The 21,144-nt window shown below is 45.4% G+C and overlaps 1 protein-coding gene across 1 annotated transcript in view; it reads right to left on the bottom strand.

The window, feature by feature from the left end:
• LOC135213194 (dynein light chain Tctex-type 1-like) overlaps positions 1-14,697 on the bottom strand; it is a 41,773-nt gene extending 27,076 nt beyond the window's left edge. Inside the window, exon 1 of the mRNA XM_064247164.1 lies at positions 14,539-14,697. Within this exon, the coding sequence (XP_064103234.1) occupies positions 14,539-14,565 (27 nt within the window). The 5' untranslated portion in view covers positions 14,566-14,697. The remainder of the gene's footprint in view (positions 1-14,538) is intronic.
• Positions 14,698-21,144: the final 6,447 nt, after the last annotated feature.

Below are 21,144 nucleotides of genomic sequence, written 5' to 3'. Positions count from 1 at the left end.
TTGAAATTCTGTCGGACTTCAGAAAATACAACTATATATATATCTGTCAGGTAAGTGGCATGAACAAAATACAATTTACTTCCAAAAACTGTGATTTGTTCCGACACGTAATACAAATCCTCGGTCCTTTACATAAGGAAGAATCACTGATTGGTGGGAGGAATCTGAGTGAGCCTCTAGAACTGACTGGAGTTTTGCACACCTAGGCCACTCCTCCTGGTCATAAGAGCGAGGAGGAGTGCCCTGCTGCCTCTGACAACTGGATCGGAGTATAGGAGCTGCATGATCAAGAGTCAGACTTCTGGGCCTTTTCGAAATGAGTGAGGAATCGTGACTCATCCGAAAAAGGGCTGTGAAGAATATTTGGCGTCAGAGACATTAATGCAAAGTTCTGGGAAGGGTTTGCATTATTGTCAGTCTCCTTCCTCCCCTTGCTAGAGGAAGGAGCAGGATTGCCTTTCTATGGATTTCTGATAAGAAAAACATAAGAAGGATGCTTATGTATAAGCTTACCGCATCAATCGTCCAACCAGCCAGTGTGAGTTCAAGTCCCATCCTCAACCCGAAGGAAGAGGAGCGGAAGGACAAGGTGTGGAAGGGACAGGTGAGGGAGACCTGACACTCCTACCCTGCCTACTAGTAGAACCAGCAGGTTGGGAGGACTTCAGGCAATCGCCAACCCACGTTGGTGAACGGGCTGCAGGTCTGGACCCGCGGTCTCCTTGCGGAGAAGTGCTGGACAAAGGACGGAGCGCCAGTCTCGTTGCGTCAGGGGAGCTGCTACGAGAGCTCCTACCCTGCCTAGCAGCAGAACCGATAGGCTGGGAGGACTGCAGGCAATCACCAACCCACGGGGGCCATCGAGCTGCAGGTCCGGACCAGCGGTCTCCTTACGGAGAAGCGCTGGACCAAGGACGGTAGTGTCGGTCTCGTGTGTCAAGGAAGCTGTTACCAGTTGTGCGAGCCAACTGGTCCCGGTGGGAGCAACAGTCAGGTGACTTGGTAGTGTCCACTAACGTGGTGAGAGCGAGCACAGTCCTCTCGATGTGCCACTGTACCAGATCTAGCCGAGGCTGGACCCGGTGACCAGGCCCAGGCGAGGCTGGACCCAGTGACCAGGGGAGACCTCTTCCCAGCCTTGCTACGTTAACGGTCTGGTGGGAACGTCACGTTTACCCTGGGTACCAGGCAGTCGCTGCGAGAGCGATTGCCGGTCTGGCGAGAGTCACCTGAGCGACTCTTACCATCCTTCCGCTCCGTGCCTGGGTCCTGACACAGTGAGCGTGCTCAGCAGTCTGGACCTTGGCTGCACGGTCACCCGTAGGTGAACGTGCACTTGGTGACGCTTGCAAACGAGCAGCCGAGACAGTTCCCAGTCTGGAGGTAGAACCTCTGGAGCTGGGAGCAGAGGTACCAGCGTAACCGGTACCCCTATGGTCCTTGTCTTCTTCCTCCCTGGGGAAGGAGAGACGGGCCCCGTTCCTCTGGAAGACCAGCGGAAGACCCACCTGTCTCACCAGAGCGAGACAGACCCTTAGAAGTCTCTGTGCGAGACTCCTTGGGGGGGGGGGGGGGGGGGGGCAATGGGGGGGGGGGGGGGGGGGGGGGGGGGGCCAAGGCCACTTCTTCTTCCTCGGCTGGGGGGCCTTGGAATTTGAAGGGGAAGAGGCAGTAGAAGATGACGACGACACCCTCTTCTTCCTGGACTTCCTCTTTGCCCGTTCCCTCAGGACAACCAACAGGTCCTCCATCCAGGACGGAGTTGGGTCGGTTGCGGTAGCAACACGGCCCAACTGCACCTGTCCAGAGGGACCTGCGAGAGCAGCAGTGGCGAGAACACTTCCTCGAGGAGGGTTACAAAACTCTTACCTGGCAGGTGAAGCGCGTGCCACACCGACACTGGTCAGTCGCACGAACGCGACCGTCGTCTGGGTGGGGCTGAGCGTGCGCCTGACAGGAGATAGATGATACCATCCTCCGACTCTTCCAAGTCCTCCTTGAGGCCGAAACCTCTCTGAAAAAAAGAATAATTGAAAGAGGGCTGGATGGGCCGCCTCCACCGGTCTCTGCGTGCACGGACCCGCGGGAACATCACGCCAACCCTGGGTACCGGATGATCGCTGCAAGAGCGATCGCCGGTCTGGCGAGTCACCTGAGCAACTCTTACTATCTTCTGCTCCGTGCCTGGGTCCTGACACGGTGAGCGTACTCAGCAGTCTGGACCTTGGCTGTAGGTGACCGTACACTCGGTGACGCTCGCAAGTGAGCGGCCGAGACAGTTCCCAGTCCGGAGGTGGAACCTCTGGAGCCATAAGAGGAGGTACCAGCGGTGGCTGGTACCTCCATGGTCCCAAAGGGCTCCATTGCCGGAGGAATGGGAGGACCAGCGGAAGACCCACCTGTCTCACCGGAGCAAGACAGACCCTTAGAAGTCCCATGACGAGACTTCTTAGGGGGGGAGACCACCTTCTCTTCTACGGCAAAGCCTTAAAAGTCGAAGGGGTGGAGGCATGAAATATGATGATCGAAGCGGAGGATGACGACACTTGACGAGCTCTCTTCCTCTTCGATTCCTCCAAATTCTATTAGACTTCTATCATCAGGAGTAGGTAAACCTCACACGGCAGTGCAACAGATTCGTCCAGTGACATAACTCCAGGGTAGTAGTGATAATTGAATATGATTATCAGCAGGGGATCAGTACACACACTCGAGGATCGGTATCGCAACATGCTAAGAGTCACAGGTACAATTCCAAGCTTAGGATAACCGATACAAAGAGCTATCCAACCCATACTGCTGTAAACACAATCACCACTGTTAGTCTGTAAAATAAGGAAAAAATGATTAAAGTAATGAGGCTACTCCTCACGCATCCAAGGGCACCGCCCTCCAAAGTGAGAGGAGATCCCCCAACCATCAACACCACACGCCCGTTCTTCTACCTTCTTCTGATAGTAAGTGAAAGGATGAAGGAGAAGAGAAATTACCATAAAAGCAAAACAAGGACAAACCTTTGTAGTTCCCATCAGTAATTCCCAAGCGTAAGCATAATTTTCAGATGAATACATGTCTCGTTACAGGATCAACATCACTCACGTTAAATACATGTCATCCTCACGTTAAATACACATCTCGTCCTCACGCAGGTCTGGACCAGTGTTAAAGGGCGAAAGAATGTAAATAATATGTTGGCATACCTTTGCCGCCGACTCTTAACACTAAGTAAAAAGGCGGCTATCACAAAAAGTGGGTTTGTATATTAATTGAAAAACAAGGACAAACCTTTGATTAGTATCAATATCAAACACTGTATATACATATTCATTTAAAAAACAAAAACAAACCAAAAAAATCCCACTGGGACCGGAAAAAAGATCAACGACCAGTCAGCCAGAGCTCACAAACGCACGTCTTCATCGGAAGACGGCTGAAAGCAAGGTGGAGTGCTTACATCCGGGCAGGCTAGCCTGCCACACGGTAGTTACTGCCTAACCACCTTGTTCAAGATTCAATGGCCATAATTCCAGCTACGCCGTAAGTAATTCCTTATGTAAAGGATCAAGGGTTTGTATATTGTATAGGAACAAAAGTGCATCTTATGATGAAAGATTTAAAAAACAGGAAAATACAGCAAATAGGTGAATTTTCTGCAAATAATGGGGGAAATGTTCCAGAGAGAAATCCACGAATGCGTGAGTCAGCAAATCCAGAGAATGCAATAACGGGGGGGTCCACTGTATCCAAAAACCAGGAGGGTGAGGCATCAGTAGGTTGGTTGACGGCAGATGGTGTTGCACCTCAACCAAGGAAGACGTCACACTCGTGGGGTTATGTGCCAACCAGGTCTGGAGGCTCATAGTAGCCAGATTGGGTCATGGTAAAAGCAACAACAGAATGGGTAGCAGCGCTGCTGGATGCACAGTTTAGATGAGCCAGCAGCACTTCTACCGAGGGAGCGCCCACGAGTCCAAGCGAAGACCATGACTGGCCTAGTCCTGATACCTCACCTGCAGAAGCAAAAGTTGGGTTAGGGGGAGTCCCTCCTCACTCCGAAGGAGGACCCTCGAAGTGAGCAGAGACCCTAGGAGGAGCGTTACCCAGGTCTGCAGCCATAGTCCCCCCTCCTCTTCCACCCTCGATTCGTCAGAGGAGGAAGTGGAGAGAGGTCTCTCCCGAAGGGGTGGCAGAGAATATGGGATTGTTGCTGGGAGAGAGGTATGAGGAAGAAGGGTTTGTAATATTCTTGCCGTCCATCCTGGGGCAGATAGGAACAAGAGGTAAATCTAGGGTTTGCTGGGTATTCATTTAAACACAAGCAATCCACAAATATTCAAAAGAAAAAGGAATAATCCCACCACGATAGAAGATGAAGAAATAGAGAACAGTAGTCAAGCAGAGAGCAGTGAAGAATATGTCCTTCCACGACGACTGCTGAAAGCAAAATGATATTGTAATGATACAATTAAGTTTGTTCATACTTACCTGGCAGATATATATAGCTGATAATTTCCGACACCGACCAGAATTTAAAACTTACGACACACGTAGTGGGAGTCAGGTGGTTAGTACCCAGGTCCCGCCGCTGGGAGGCGGGTATCAGGAATCATTCCCATTTCTATTCATAATTTTTATTCCACTGTCCTCCTGAGGGGGACGGGGGGTGGGCGGGTACTTAATTATATATATCTGACAGGTAAGTATGAACAAACTTAATTGTATCATTACAATATCATTTTGTTCATGCAACTTACCTGTCAGATTATATATATAGCTGAATCCCACCTTTGGTGGTGGGTCTAGAGAACCAGAAATAGAGGATTTAGGAAAACCATATGTGTAGATAATTGATATCTTGATTCCTTACCTGTTAGCATAGCTGGCTTCGTGATTACTGCCACGTAAGTCTGCTTGTGCTACTAGAGTTGCCAGCAAGGTAGAGACCTATGAAGCTGGTGCACTCCAGATGATCTGTCAACAGGGGCGAGACCACGACGTGACTAGACCATGGACCATACTAATGAGGGCAACGAGACCAAAATACCACCACCTGGCTTAGTTTACCAAAGGTATCCCACTTAACTAAGCTAATGGAAGGGAGACCCGCCCCAGGCGGTCACCCACAACCATAAACACAAATTAAAAAACCCCCTAATCCCTAAAGGATAGGATGAGTGTTACCTCCTGCCCCCAAACAGTGTCTGCAGCAATGTATGGTCCGAGGAGAAAGCAATTTTCGTCTGTCACTTTCACCTCCCGCAGGTAGTGTGAAGCGAACACCGAATTGCTTCTCCAAAATGTTGGCATCAAAATATCTTTGAGAGCCATATTTTTTGTGAAAGGCTACCGAAGTAGCAATAAGCTCTCACTTCGTGAGCTTTTACTTTCAGAGCTTTAAATCACTGTCACTACACTTATTATGCGCTTCTTGAATCGTATTCCTGATGAAGAACGCCAGTGCGTTTTTCGACATAGGAAGATCAGGTTTCCTCACTGAACACCACAAATTGTCCGATGAACCTCTGCAAGCTTTAGTTCTCTGCAGATAGAACTTTAGAGCCCTGACAGGACACAGGAATCTCTCACGTTCGTTCCCAACTATATCTGCCAACCCTTTGATTCGAAGGACCTCGGCCACGGGTTGGAAGGGATTCTCGTTCTTTGCTAAGAACATGGACTTAAAGAACACACCGCACTACTTTCTGAAAAGCCGATCTGTTTGCTAATGGCCTGAATTTCGCTAACCCTCTTCGCCGTCGCCAGAGCGGTTAGGAAGATCGTTTTCTTCGTCAGATTCCTGATAGAAAACTGAATGAAGCGGTTCGAAGTTACTCGACATCAAATATTTGAGTACCACATCCAAGTTCCTCGAGGGTACTTTAGGCTGGACTACCTTCCTATTTTGTTTCGAACGAATCTAATGAGATCGTGAAATGTCCCTATTATTAGACAAATCGAGTCCTCTGTGTCTAAAGACTACCGAAAGCACGCTCCTGTAGCCTTAATAGTCGGAACAGCCAACTTCACTTCTTCTCTCAGATGAAGAAGGAAGTCAGCTATCTGGCTCACAGATGTTGTGGTGGAGGAAATGCCCTTCTTCCTGCACCAGGATCTGAAGACAGCCCACTTCGATTGGTACATAGCGATCGAGGAGGGCCTCCTTGCGGTGGCAATCGCCTTCGCCACAGGTCTTGAAAAACCCCTCGCTCTGGCCAACTTCTTGATAGTCTGAACGCAGTCAGACTCAGAGCGGGGAGGTTTTTGTGGTACCTCTCGAATGTGGGGCTGTCTGAGTAAATCTTTCCTTAAGGGTAGAGTCCTCGGAAAGTCTACCAGGAGGAGGACATCACCTCTGTGAACCAGTCGGCTGCCAGCCAGAAGGGCGATGAGTGTCATCCTCGCTCCTTCCGATGCCGCAAACTTCCTCATCACTTCCCCGAGGATCTTGAGCGGGGGAAAAGCGTAAATGTCTAGGCCGACCAACTCCAAAGTAGGGCGTCTACTGCGACTGCTCCCGGGTCCAGAACTGGCGAGCAATAGAGTTGAAGTCTTCTCGTCCTTGACGTTGCGAAGACATCCACCTGTGGACAGCCCCACAGATTCCACAGCGACTGGCAAACCTCTTGGTGAAGGGTCCACTCTGTCGGCAACAGCTGTCCTCGTCGACTGAGAAGGTCCGCCCGCAAACATTCTGTACTCCTGACACGAACCTTGTCAGGATCGTGACTTCTTGCGCTTTTGCCACAACAGGAGTTTCTTTGCGATGGCAACCAGAGAAGGCGAGTGTGTTCCCCCTTGATTTCTTAGGTATGCCAGCGCTGTGGTGTTGTCCGCATTGATCTGAACGACTTTGCCGGATACTTCTTCCTGGAAAAACCTGAGAGCCAGATAAATGGCTGACAGCTCTTTCAGATTGATGTGCCAGGACACCTGTTCCCCTCTCCAGGTGCCCGACACTTTTTCTTTCCCTCCATAGTGTTGCTCCCCCAACCCGACCGTGGACGACGCGTCGGAAAACAACACTAGGTCGGGGTTCCGAAGTTTGAGGGAGAGCCCTTCTGCGAGCTTCCGAGGATCTGACCACCAACTTAGGTGATCCTTCACCTCTCGTTAAGCACAAGATCGCCTCCAGATCTTGCTTGTTCTTCCAACTGTTGGCTAGGAAGAATTGAAGAGGTCTGAGGTGGAGCCTTCCCAGAGAAACAAACTTCTCCAGTGAGGAAATGGTCCCCAGTAAACTCATCCATTCCCTCACCGAGCATGTTTCCTTCCCCAGAAAGGTCGCCACTTTCTCCAAGCATTGAAGTTGTCGCCCCTGGGACGGAAAAGCCCGAAAAGCCACTGAGTCCATCTGAATCCCCAGATAGACTAAAGATTGAGACGGAGTCAAATGCGACTTTTCGAGTTTACCAGAAGTCCCAGGGACTTGCTAACGTCATGGTCGTGTGCAGGTCCTCCAGACACCGTTCGCGCGATGAGGCTCGAATAAGCCAGTCGTCTAGGTAGAGAGAGATCCGTATATTCTCCAAATGAAGCAGCCTTGCTACGTTCTTCATTAGAATGGTGAAAACCATCGGCGCTGTGGTCAGACCGAAGCAAAGTGCCCTGAATTGGAATACCTTCCCCTTCAGGACAAATCGCAGGTATTTCCTTGATTGGGGATGGATGGGGACGTGAAAATACGCGTCTTGGAGGTCCAGTGAGACCATCCAATCCCCCGGTCTCAAAGCTGACAGCACCGATTGAGTCGTCTCCATCTTGAATTTCTTCTTTATTACAAAGAGATTTAGACTTGCTGACATCGAGGACGGGTCGCCACCCCCCTGAATGTTTCCGGCACCAGGAACAGGCGGTTGTAAAACCCTGGTGATTCCAGGTCGAAGAGCCTGTTCTCGATCATTTTGTTGCCAGCAGATCGAAAAGCACTTTTCTGCTTCTCTCCTCGATAAGATGGGAGACAAATCCTTTGGTGTTGAGGATATCGGGGGTCGACTTCAAGAACGGGAATCCTGTACCCTTTCCTCACGACATCCAGCGACCAAGGGTCGGCATCTCTTCTCCCAGGCTCTCGCAAATCGAAGAAGCCTGGCTCCTACCGGCGTCTGAAGGACTTCGACTCACTTCCTACCTCTTTGACGGAGCAGGGTGTTTTTCCCTCTGGAAGAGCCTCTTCCTCGGGAGGCTGCTTTCGAGGAAAGTCCAGCACGAAAGGGCTTCGATTTCTTGGCAAACGAAGCTCCAGAAGATGAAGCAGCTGCTGGCCTTCTAGAAGACTGAGCCAGAAGATCTTGCGTTGCCGCCCTTTTCCTGAAGGCTTGAAGCTATGTCCTTAACCATAGCCTGGGGAAAGAGATGGTCTGAGAAAGGAGCGAAGAGCAAGTCCGCCTTTTGCGTTGGAGAGACGGATTTAGCCGTGAAATTACAAAGAGCGCTCTCTTCTTAAGAATCCCCGAGCTAAAGTTGCGTAGCCAACTCCTCAGAACCATCCCTGACGGCCTTGTCCATACAAGAAGTACGCTGAACAGCTCCCCCCAGACTAATAGTATCAGAACTCCTTGACTGGCATCTAAAACTCCAAGACACCAGTCAAGAAAGTTGAAGACCTCTAGAGTCCTGAGAGGCCTTTTAGTGAAAGTCGAACTCGTTATGGGTCCACGTGACTTTGATGAAGACAGAAGGCTCTTCTGGAGGCGTCTACGATGCTCCCAAAGTCACCTTGAGCAGAGGCTGGTAGTTTAACGCCTATGTCCTCTCCTGTCTCATACACATGGCCTCCTTTACCGCAGAGTCTTGAAGGCGGAAATAAAGCTAAAGAGGACTTTCCTGACGCTTTCCTCTTCTCCATCCATTCATTGACTTTCCGGAACGCTTTGCTTCGTGGAAAGCGACTTCTTCATTTTTAATGACCCCGATGCCTTCGTTGCCTTAAAAGAAGAAAATTGAGAAGGAGGAGTACGAGGGGCTTCCGGTTGAAAAGTTTCTCCGAACTCTGACTGTAGCAGACGCATCAAAACTTTATAGTCCAGAGACAGTAGCTGTTTGTTGTTCTTCCTCTGCTTCTACTAAATCGTCGCTAACTCCTTCCTCAGAACTGGAGAAGTAGGAGGAAACTCTGAAGAAAACTGACGCCCATGAAGGGTTCCTTCATCCACCTGAACTTGCATCGGTGAGGGACTGGTGTCTACCAGCGCGCGCTTGGCGTCCGAATCCGCACGTTTGGCGCCGACAGGTGCGCGCTCGACTTCTACCAACACAGCTTGGCGTCACTGGCGCGCACCGAGCATCCACTAGTGCACGCTTGGCTTCCACTGGTGCGCGCCGAGCGTCAGTCAGCGAGCGGCTGCCGTCACTGTGCACGTTTATCCACAACAGGTGCGCGTTTTCTGGCGGGCACTGAAGCGCGCTCCACTTGCACAGAAGCGCGACTCAGCGTCGATCCCAACTCGCTTGCGAACATGCGAAGACTTGCGATCGGGAGATATATCATCCTGAGAGCGAGAAGCGAACTTCTCACCTCCTCTAGAGAGCTGCTGGGGGAGCAGATCGAACTCTAGAGGGAGACTCGAACGAAGAGAGGAGGAGGCGAGCGAGGAGAAAGAGCGGGTCTTGACTTCTTCACCGGGAGCTTCTCATCCTTCCTACGACGCGGAAGAGCCTCTCTAGCAGCAAGAGCGTCCTGAAGTTGCTGCTGCAGTGACTGAATCATTCTCCTGTTAGGCGAATCTTCCTGCTCTGGGGAGGGACTGATCCTGTGAGCAGGAGAGCGGCGAGGGGACGCCCCCCTCCTCCTCCCAGGGACGGCCTCTTCCCGAGCTCTGGAGCGACCGTATCGCTCACACGAGCTAACTGAATCCAAGTCCGAAGACTCCCTACGCCTTTTCTGCGGCGGAAAAGCAGCGAACGCACTGTCAGGCGAAGATCGCAAAAGCGGCGAACTAGGACGTGAAGCGTCAACATTACGCGCCGTTCCCTTTTCAGCGGACCGTGGTGAAGCACCTTGAGAACTCCACCCTTTACGTGGGGATGAAGCCTCCGATGACGAAAAACACTCCTTGAGGAGGCGTGCACGCGCACGCTCCCTGGCAGTCTGGGGATTTTCATCAGTAACTGCCGAATGGCACGTCAGATCGGTGGGGGTTCCTTGTAACCCTCCTTCGGCTTTCGACATGCTCCCTCCCCAGGTCCTGGGAGTCCAAGCCAGGGTGCGTCCAGGCCTAGAGGCGAAACGATGGCCGATTCTGACGCACCCTCCACTACACAAGGGGTAATCACTGCACTTTTGCACGTCACTTTTGCTCTCAAGAGCCAACACTTTTGATTCTAGATTACGAATCGACTCCAATATTAAGGATAAGTATTACTCTCTACAGACACTGTTTCAGGGCCCGGAGGCAAACTACAGGGTTAGGAGCATTAACAGAAGGAGGGTTAACAGGAGAAACATTAATATCTTGAACGCCTGGAAACACTCCTGGAGGAAGACCTCCTTAACCTATCCTTTTCAAGTTTCCTAAGATAAGGCTCTCATACCCGCTTCCACTCAGAATCTGTTAGTCTTTCGCACTCCTTGCAACGGCTTTCATACACACATTCATGCTCCCTGCAACTCTTACATACCGTATGTGGGTCTACTGAAGCTTTCAGTAGCCTACCTCTACAATCAGTTTCTAGAGCAGAACCTAGCGCTAGCTGAACTAGACCCTGACATATTATTCCAAGAAAAGTCCCAAAACCAAAATCAAATCAATCCACTAATAACGTGTGCCTAGCCACCGATCCAATCAATTAATCCAAAAAAAAGAACCAAAAGGGATACTCAAGTAGCAATAAGTTTCCAAATCCAGACGGAGGGTGCTGTAAACAGATTTCACAACACGGCGACAGAAAAATTATTGAATAGAAAATGGGAATGATTCCTGATACCCGCCTCCCAGCGGCGGGAATGGGTACTAACCACCTGACTCCCACTACGTGTGTCGTAAGTTTTAAATTCTGTCGGTGTCGGAAATTATCAGCTATATATATACTGACAGGTAAGTTGCATGAACAAATTGAAATGTTTACATCCAGTTGGAGAGACTAACAATGACCGGACTGATAGTTAATTACCAAATCGCCTTGTTTGAAGAATTCAGGGGCCGTGACCAGGTTATGTCTTAAGTAATTCCTATTGTAAAGGACTAATTGTTTGTATATCGTGTGGGAACAAAGAAGGATCCCTCCAGTATCCAGTCATTTTGCCCACATGCCATTGCGCCCACACTATGGAGTCATTTTGCCCACACAGTTGAGTCATTTTGCCCCCACTGTGGGGTCACTGGTTAAAAGTAGCTTCATATTCCACTTCATTTGTAATTGTCCATACAACCAAACCAATCAGTGTATAATAATAGTACCAAAATAATAATAATTAAAGGCTTGCACAATCGACAAAACAAACATGCTGCAGGTAGATATAACCTCCAGTTTTACCTCCTTGTAAGCCTTCTCCACAAAGGGCTAAATTGACATCTGTTTACATAAGGTTAGTATCTGAAACAAAGGGTCCCCAGAAAAAGTGTAGAGACTTACAGGGTAAATTATTCACTCTTTGGGATGAGCATGTGACGGGTAAGAGGTCTTCATTTCAGCAGCTAAAAGCATGTGCTCATCTCAATGGCCCAGTGCGCAGCTGAATCTTGCATATATGTACAGTGGAACCTATACATACGAAAGTCCCTACATACGAAAAATTCAGGTTACGAAAGCAAAGACAAAGATTTTTTTGCTTCTGTATACGAAAATAATTCAGGTTGCGAAAGGGTAAAGTCCAAGATTCGCCCGGGCCGCCGAGAACAATTTTAAATCTCACACGCTGCCGACTCAGTAGACTCGCCACCATCCTCCCACTCTCCCATTGGTTCCTGATGCTGGTCACCACCGTAAGATCCTGCTCTCCTATTGGTCAGCATCTGTCCCATCATGCCTCTATGTAAAGGCGTTCCTTGACCCTTTTTTGCGGCAGCATTATCGTAAACATCTCTGGAATTCATTCGTTCACATATATTTCGATTGTTAACGTAAATTTATGTTAAGTGATTTAGTTTTCGTTGTACTGTAAGTTACTTTATCGTGTTGTGTGTGAACTTAATGACTTACGTTATTAGCCATGGGTCCCAAGAATGTTGCTGAAGTTCACGGAAAGAAGAGGATGCTTTCTATGGAGACGAAGATGGAGATAATCAAGAAGTGTTAATGTTTTCTGCCATTTTTTAATGTGTTTCGTAAAGTTAGGTGTTCATGTTTTCTGCCTTTTGTCCTCCCCCTCAGGTACAGTAATGGTTAGGTTAAGTATTGAATGGTCCAAATTGTTGTAATTTATTGTTTAATGGTCAATTTAGCTTTATTATAAAATTTACTGTGGTGTTTTTGTAGGGCTTGGAACAAATTAAGCAATTTACATGTAAAACGTAGATCTACATAGATATAATAAAATCAGGTTACGAAGGCCGGTTCGGAACGGATTAATTTCGTAACCTGAGGCACTACTGTATCTTTTATTAAAAGTTTATTTTTTAATTCTTTGTCACCACGTTTGTTCTCGTCCCACAAAGTCATTCTGACCCTAGGGCTTTATTCTTTCTTGTCATAAAAATACATGGTAATGATGGCATATAAATACTCCAACAATGTATAGTGATCGGTGGACATGCCATGGGATGTGTGTGGAGAATGAACTTATATGTGGGCAAAATGACCGTAAACCATCCCACCGGGAAATCATGATTAATGGCTAGTCAGCAAAAGCTCACAAAAATACGTCCTCATCGGAACACGGCCGAAAGCAAATTGGGAATGTTTACACCTGGGCAGGTGGGTCTCCCACCCTAATGGACGATAGTAACTGGTTAACTACCTTGTTTAAGAATTTGGCAGCCATGTTCCAGCTTTACCGTAATTCCTATTGTAAAGGACCGAGGGTTGGTAGTATACCTATTACATAGGAACAAACTGGTTGTATACAAAAGTGAAAATGTTTTATAAGATGTGTTTTTCTATGCTATTCTCTCAAGCATTACATATTTTTTTAAGGAAATACAAGGGTAAATGCCTGAGCAGCGACACAGCAGCCACCAATCCCGGAATGCAGTCAACTACCCCGAAAAAGTACAGGCAGTCCCCAGCTTACGAAGGGTTTGGTTTATGACGTTCCGAGGTTACAATGCTTTTCAATAATATTTATCAAATTATTTCCAGGGTTACGACGCATGTTCCAGGGTTACGATGCCTACAACGCTCATCTGGCAGAAGAAGCATGACTCCCAAAATGCAAAATAATCAATATTTGAAGGTTTTTTATGAGAAATGCTATACGAATGCAGTTTACATAGTTTTTAATAAACCCAAAGCATTAAAAGTAAGGTTTTCTTAGGAATTTTTACGATATTCCGGCTTACGACGATGTTCGGCTTACAACGCGTCTCAAGAACGGAACCCCCATTGTAACCTGGGGACTGCCTGTACTTGAATTCGCTGCCATGAGAATCAGTCAAGAGTTATGGCCTATCGAGGCAGCACACCAAGACCTCCATGCTCCTCTCAAAGCTGTAAGTGCTTTCTCCTAAACTACGAACTAATGGCAGAACTCAAGCGCTTTTTGGGAAGTGGCCACGTTCCGAGAGGTGGCTGCTATGTCACCGCTCGGTCATTCACCCTTTGTGGAAATTCCTAAGTTATCAATATTACCTAGTAATTCAATCCATACCCTGTCAACAACTAGCCTGATAATACTAATATTAAATATTTAGCAAAAGACAATGAGTGGTTTTAGGTACGGCTGACTACAGACTGCTGGAGCAGTCTGATGTCATAGGAGATCACTGCCCATTAAGTACCCACCCAAAACTTCCCTGCGCGTGGTTAGACCTGGTTTTCTTTAGACCTTGGTATTACTACCTAGGCTACACTACTAGCCTAAGTACGAAATTCAACAGTAATTATACAGAATAGTTCAGCATGGACTGCAAGGAACGTAACCGCGGATACGACATCCACTAGGGATTGGGGCGTCCAATGTATTACGCCGTGTTTAGTACTGGCCCCTGGGGGTTAATTTCAGTCGTCCGAATAAATACCTACTACTACTACTTAAAATTCTTGCTCAGGAGGTAAAACTGCATATAGAAAAACCGCAATTGCCATAGTCTAGGCCGCCGCGGAATACCCCTAGTACCCTAGATCTACCAATTCAACATTTTATAAACTAGGCTACTCATCCTACAAGTCCTTGGCCTGCGTGAGGGGGAGAAAGGGAGGAGGGAGTAAAAGGAAAGTTTTTAAAAATAAAAAACTAGGTAAATTTGACATCCTGGGGATTAACGGGGAACGGGGAGGGTGAGGAACATGCCAGATGGGGGGGGGGGGGAGAAGGAAGGTAGGGTTAGGTATGCCTCCTATGGGTGGCCTCTCCTACCAGGCTGCAGGTCACCATATATATAAATCGACTCAGAGCCACCATTGCCTCGTCAGCCACCAAATCTCTCCCACCGGATTCATTACCTCTTCGCTCTGCGTCGTATCCTCCATCCTAGGCGTCAAATGAGTCAACAAAACGACGAGAAAAGAACGTCATCCAAGACTATTAGTCACTGGGTCCTCGTCGTCGTCGATAACTTTTTGGGGGTCGGTCGTCGTCAACAACAAGGTAGTGGTTCTCTCTCGAGATGACCAGACTCCAACTAGGTAGTGTTTCTCGGGAAGAAAACTCACTTCTGATTCCTGGTCTCTAAGCGCTCACTCCACAAACACAGTTACGGGGGCACACTACTACACTGTTTACAAGGTGCAAAGCTTTATTCCCTTCATTGTTTACTTTACTCATTATTAAGTTTAACTTTATGTTCCTTCAAAATGTTTATTTTAATTCATCTCTATTATCCCTTAGTAGATCTATATTACTATTCCGCGGCGGACTAGACTATGGCAGTTGCGGTTTTTCTATGCAGTTTTACCTCCTGAACAAGAATTTTAGATAATATTTTATTCGGACGACTGTAATTAACCCCCAGGGGCTCGTACTAAACACGGCGAAATACATTTGACGCCCAAATTCCTGGTGGCTTTCGTATTCGCGGGGACGAACAATGCGGAATGCTTATAGAAATACCTATCCTTTTTTTTTTTTGCAACAATAGTAACCCCGAACCATTACATATATTTCTAAATTAGATATAATACAATATTTCTACTTTACTTTTAACCCAACTACCTTTCATTTCTTCATCTCTATAACCGAGGTAGAGCCCTGCTCTTACATAGCTTTGGCATCCATCGTTTTCCAGGTTAAGAACATTCTTAATTTTGAGGGGCTCTCCTTATATATTCTCCCAGCTTTCTGTTGGGTGTCTGTTTTTTTTTTTTTTTTAATGATTTGTACTTGCACATGTATAAATGTTCAGTGGTGTCCTCTTCCCCTGGTTCCTGGTTCCTGATTCCTAGGCGCTCACTCCACAAACACAGTTTTGGGCACACTACACTATGAGGTGTTAAGCTTTATTTACTTTTACCCAAACTCCCTTTCATTTCTTCTTCTTTATAAGTGAGGCAGAGCCGTGTTACTTAGCTTTGACATCCATCGCTTTTCAGGTTAAGAACATTCTTAATTTTGAGGGCTATCCTTCTATATTCTCCCCAGTTTTCTGTTAGGGGATAACAGTGTCCCTAAATTTATATCCTTAACTGCTTTTTGTAGTAATTGACAAGTGAATAAATGTTCGGTGGTGTCCTCCTCCACTCTACATATTTCACAGACCTCGTCATTAAATTTACCCCGGAAGTTAGCCTTTAGGTTCATCACATTCAGTCTGGTTTTCATAATGATACACGCATCCTTTGTTTCCAGTTCCCTTATGTACTTGTTTTCATCGAAGTCGTCTATGAATCTTAGCTTCTTCATTTCTTTTCTCTTTTCTCTCAAAGTCTCTTGGATATCTTGATTAATTTTTTTTTCTTTATTTCCTTTTTCAGTACTGCTTTGGGATATTCTCTTAGTCCATTAATATCTATATCCTATTTGGTGCATATGTTCACCACACTTTTTGTCCAACATTGCCCATATGGGGCTCTTAACTGATCTTCTATACTATTTCTTTTGCTACTCTTTTCTCCTCCGAATTTATTATGTTGTGGAAAAGCATTAACTTCTTATACTCAATTCTGTAGGCTACTGGCCATATGCCGGACTCAGCTATAATTCCCCAATACGGCGTGCCCTTAGGTTGTTCATACATTCCCCGGAGGATCCTATATTGCATTTTCTCTAGCGCATTTAATTCATTTTCCGTTACGTTACTCCACGTCTCTATGTTGGCAAATAAGGTTGGTACAACTACTGTTTCATAGATCTTTTTCCTTACTTCTAGTGCCATGTTTCCTACTTTGTTAACATCTCCATATCTTCTGATTTCTCTTAGTAGGTACTCAACCTTTTGATTTCTCGTTTTAATACTTGCTTCCTTTGAAGCATTCAGTATGTACCTACCATTCTCCTAAGTACTTATATTCTTTCACGCTACTAATTGGGCAATTTTTAAGTTCTGTTTTTATTTGTACATCTGATTTCTTTGCTTTTTTATCTATTACTAGCACTGTTGACTTGCTTGGCTTTGTATTAAATGTAAATTTCTTAAGCTCCTCTAGGCTACGGCAGTTTCCAATTGCCATTTCTACTCCTTCTTTCCTGCTTGTGGGGAACATTATGGGACTTTATTGCTACGTTTCTTATGAGTGTTACATTCTTCCTGCTTAAATCATTTACTCTGTCAGTCACTATGCTGCATAGCTTTGGGCCAAAAATTGTACCTTGCCTCACATTTTCTGTTATGTTAATTATGTCAGTTTCTCCCGCTGGGCATCTTATGACTGCTTTGCCATTTTCATTCATTTTTTTTATCAACCATGCATCTTTCCATCCTATCCTTTTACCCATCTCTCTGATGCAGTCCTTCAGATCCAGTTTGTCAAAGCATTTATACGCTCTGCATATTTCGGGAAGACTCAATTCTTCTTCTTCTTCTTCTTCTTCTTCTTCTTTCCTACCGTTATCCCTACATAAAAGGGCCGTCGGTTGCCTGTTGGGTGAGACCATCGTGAGTGGGTAGAAAAGAACTCACCGTCTGCCAGATGGTATAAGACATCGACTGATCTAGTACCTCCTCCCATAGACATGCACACACCAAGAAAACTTGCTGTGACCATCCACAGACTCAGGCTAGGATATAAAGCCTGCTGGGAAATTGTGGAAAACAGTGTCAGACCATGTGAACACTGTCAAGAAGAAACACAGCAACCACTCCTTCACTACCTGCTGGAATGCAGAGAAACAGCACAGCTAAGAGGTGCAGCACAAAATGAATTACTTGCACAAGATGCTGAGCATGCAGCTGCCACAGTCACAAAGACAATCATTGAAAACTTAGAAGAGCATGCCCAGATGCTCTACAACCTACCTCCACCAAGGTAAAGAAACTAATAAGTGACATCAACCACCCTCATCACAGCCCCTCACTGTAAGGCTCTATCCACATCATCCACTATCATTCTTTTAAACTTTACCTACAACTGAAATCCTCCTGCAGGGACCCAAGGAAGTAAAGGGTTGGACAACCCCACCTGCACCGCTTCTCCGATATTCGAAAGCCTTACATTCTTTCAAACTTCTACTATAATATGACATGATGGCCCTCTCTTACTGACACCATCATCCTTCCCCTGTCCACTCCTATCTCTACAACTAAAGATATTTCCAATTTCAAAAAACTAACCGTGTACCTAATGAATCTTTTCAGATCACCTACGGGCCGAACAAGGGAAAGGCCCGTGCCAACAAGAAGTGTTGGCTTAATACAACAACAACAACAACAACAACAACAACCTGTTGGGCCTTCTCCACGCCTTCTATCAAAGGCATCATCAGGCATAGTTTATTGTTTGGCAAAGCGGGTTTTTACAACCGCATGCCCTTGCTGTCACCAACCACAGTGATTGGCGGTGAGCCTCACCTTTTACTAAAAAGTACGACTGCAAGGCAGCAGTTTCCACAGTTATTGGCGGTGGGCCTAGCCTTTTACTAAAATGGAAGACTATTATAAAGCAGCAGCTGTCCTTTTAGTCGCCTTTTACGACACGCTGGACCTACAGACACCCCCACAACAGGATCTTCTCGGGAAGAATCACTCTGCCGTCATAAGTACTACATGAAGATTAAGGGAACGAGAGAGGACGTTAAAAAAAAAAGCATGTGAAATGAAATAATGATAAAAAAAGATTTGCGTGACGTTGAAGAAACCTTTGAAGAGAAGCGGAAAAATTAAAAAAAAAATTCATAGAAAACTGCAGGTAAAATGAAGACATCGGTTACTCGAAGCAAAGGATGCCTGTTTGATGATGAAAGCCGGGTTAACAGTCCATATTTAACATGATAACTGAGCGACCAAATGGTCGCCCAGCAAAGAAAAATGATCGCCTAATAAGAATTTTTCACTACTGGGCGACCAGACAAATCCCCAAAATCAACAGGAATGATTAAGAAATTCAAATCAATTTCTTTATTATTGAAAGATTACTTATCGATAAATTCCTCTATCATTCAGACTGTTTACAACAGTCGTAATAAATCTATTGTTGTGAGGAAGGGAGGGAAGAGTTGAGGTTGGCTATCATTTTTTTTTTTTTTTTTTTTTTTTGTAGCACGCTCTGGACAAGAAATTATCCTCTTTTATCATGAAATTTTGAGTAACTACGCTTATAAGTTTGATTATGGAAAGGTTTTCTATTACCTTTAAATACCACTCAAAGTTTTGGCTTCCGGGGCGCTCACCCCCCCCCCCATAACTTTATGCACACGAATAAATGCTCTGTGTTGTCCTCCTCCACTCTGCAGATATCCCAATCTGGGCGGCCATATTGATATTACCTATGATTTGTACTACCCCATAGTACAAATCATAGGTAATATCAATACGGCCGCCCAGATTGGGATATCTGCAGAGTGGAGGAGGACAACACGGAGCATTTATTCGTGTGCAAAACCCCACAGAAAATAAGCAGGGTGTTACTTTAGAAACCGAACACCCCTAACAGAAAAGTGGGAGATGCATAAGACTATCCGTGAGAGTGAAAAATTGTGTCAACCTGGGAATTGCTGGTTATTTATAAAAGCCACTAACACGGCACTATACCCCAGTAACAGGAAAAATGAAAGAATGTGGTTAAAAGTAAAGTATTCATCAATTAGTACCTATTATTCGGTAAAAATTAGTTTAGTAACATCTCTTTAATTGGGGAGGGGGTGTGGTTTCCAAATACAGAAAAGGGTAAGGGTCAAGAATTAAAATAAGCAGTCTGATATACTATTAATAAAGTAAAGCTAAAGACGTTTAAAATTGTAAATAACAGGGGAACCCAGTGTCAGTTTAGATAATGTATTGGCAGTACAAAAGAGAAAAGCTATGAATGATTCTATTTCAAGTTAAATGGCACCGCACCTAACATGAACAGCGCATTGTGCCCGCAACTGTGTTTGTAGAGTGAGCGAGCGCTTGGGAACCAGGAACCAAACATAGAAACGTTATTGATAACCACATCAGACCGAAACATAAAGTACAGAATACAGAATATTATTGTTCTTCCACAGTGCAGGGCACGAGAGCACATGTGCATAATATTTCATCTACCCTAGACAGACATTAATCACATGGACGAAATCACTACTATATAGTTGAAGAAGACGTGAAAAAATAAAACGCAAGAAGAAAGCAAATTAATCATCAGATCTAGATGGGTTAAGCGAGGCCTTGGTTAAAGCCGTTCACAATGTTTATGCTGAGCGCCATTCTCAGACAGCTGGTTCAAGTCTAAAGCAAACTTCACAGCAAAGAAACTATGCCCTTCTTTATATGCTAACAGAAATAAAAACGCCACAAAATATCCATGGGTATCATGAAGACGAATTTTTTAATATGCAAATTAGGACTTTATTCATAAAATTAAAAGGTTTCCAGAGAGTTTTTGCCTCAGAGACTTAAAGAAAATTTACAGAAGACATGGTGAAAAAATGTAGTTGTAAGGACTGCAAATAACACAGCAACACGATGTCTCGGTAACATGAACAGGAGAAACTGGATGTAACAGATGGCCTAAGATAGGGAATGATAGAGCAACCACATTCTTCCTGTCAGTAACTTACGTGATCTTTGAAAAGCTGGAAAATGTAGGGGTAGGCTTGAGGAAATAATTCTAAAAATCGTAGCACTGTTCTATTCAGATGATGGGTAGATTGCAAGTCGCTCTTTGCGAGAAATAATAAAAGCAGCAAACATTCTTTATGAAACAGCTGCTAAATGTCTCCTAAATATAAACAAAGCTAAAAGCAATAGCGATATTTACTGATCCAGAAGACATGCAGTCTGTTGAAGGAATGAGAATAGCGAAGCAAATAAAAATATCTAACGGTTATAACAGCCAGTAGCGCAAAAGATGGCCTCCGAGGAACCAAGTTCACTGGACAATACAGAAAACACCACAGCAGGTACATTGCGAGTTGTGCTTTAGGAATTGAAATTGGTGAAATAGATGCTTCTTCTTCATGCCGCCCAAGGGATGCGAAGAACAAATCATTTATGTGACGTATATCTTCCTCGAGAATAACAGAAATATATACCTACCCTATAACCTTAGACCAGTGCGAATAATAGAAAACGCACTGGATTTATTTTTGGATAAAGGAGCACAAGGAGGAGCTTCACTGTTGAATTTAACAAATCGATGAAAGAAAAGTATTTAAAAAGAAATTATGAAAGTTACAAATAAATGGACTGAATAAAAAATTAAAAGTTAACTTCGAAAATCAATAGAAAATTTAGGTCAAATACAAGAGAAGAAACTTGGTACTACACTACTGAAAAAGATTTTACATTGAATAGCAGAGCTAGATTGGAAATGCTGGAACTAAATAACAGGAAACAATCAAAGGCGAAGACAGCACATTTCTATACTGTAAAGATGAAGCTGAAAACCTACACCATATCTGATTGTATTGCCAATATCCAGTCATATCAGGAACAGATTAAGATTTTAGCAGCAGCCATATTAGGAAGATATAAAGTG

Source organism: Macrobrachium nipponense, chromosome 42 (genome assembly GCF_015104395.2).
Source record: "Macrobrachium nipponense isolate FS-2020 chromosome 42, ASM1510439v2, whole genome shotgun sequence".
NCBI lineage: Eukaryota > Metazoa > Arthropoda > Malacostraca > Decapoda > Palaemonidae > Macrobrachium > Macrobrachium nipponense.
This window is presented reverse-complemented; position numbering and strand designations above follow the sequence as displayed.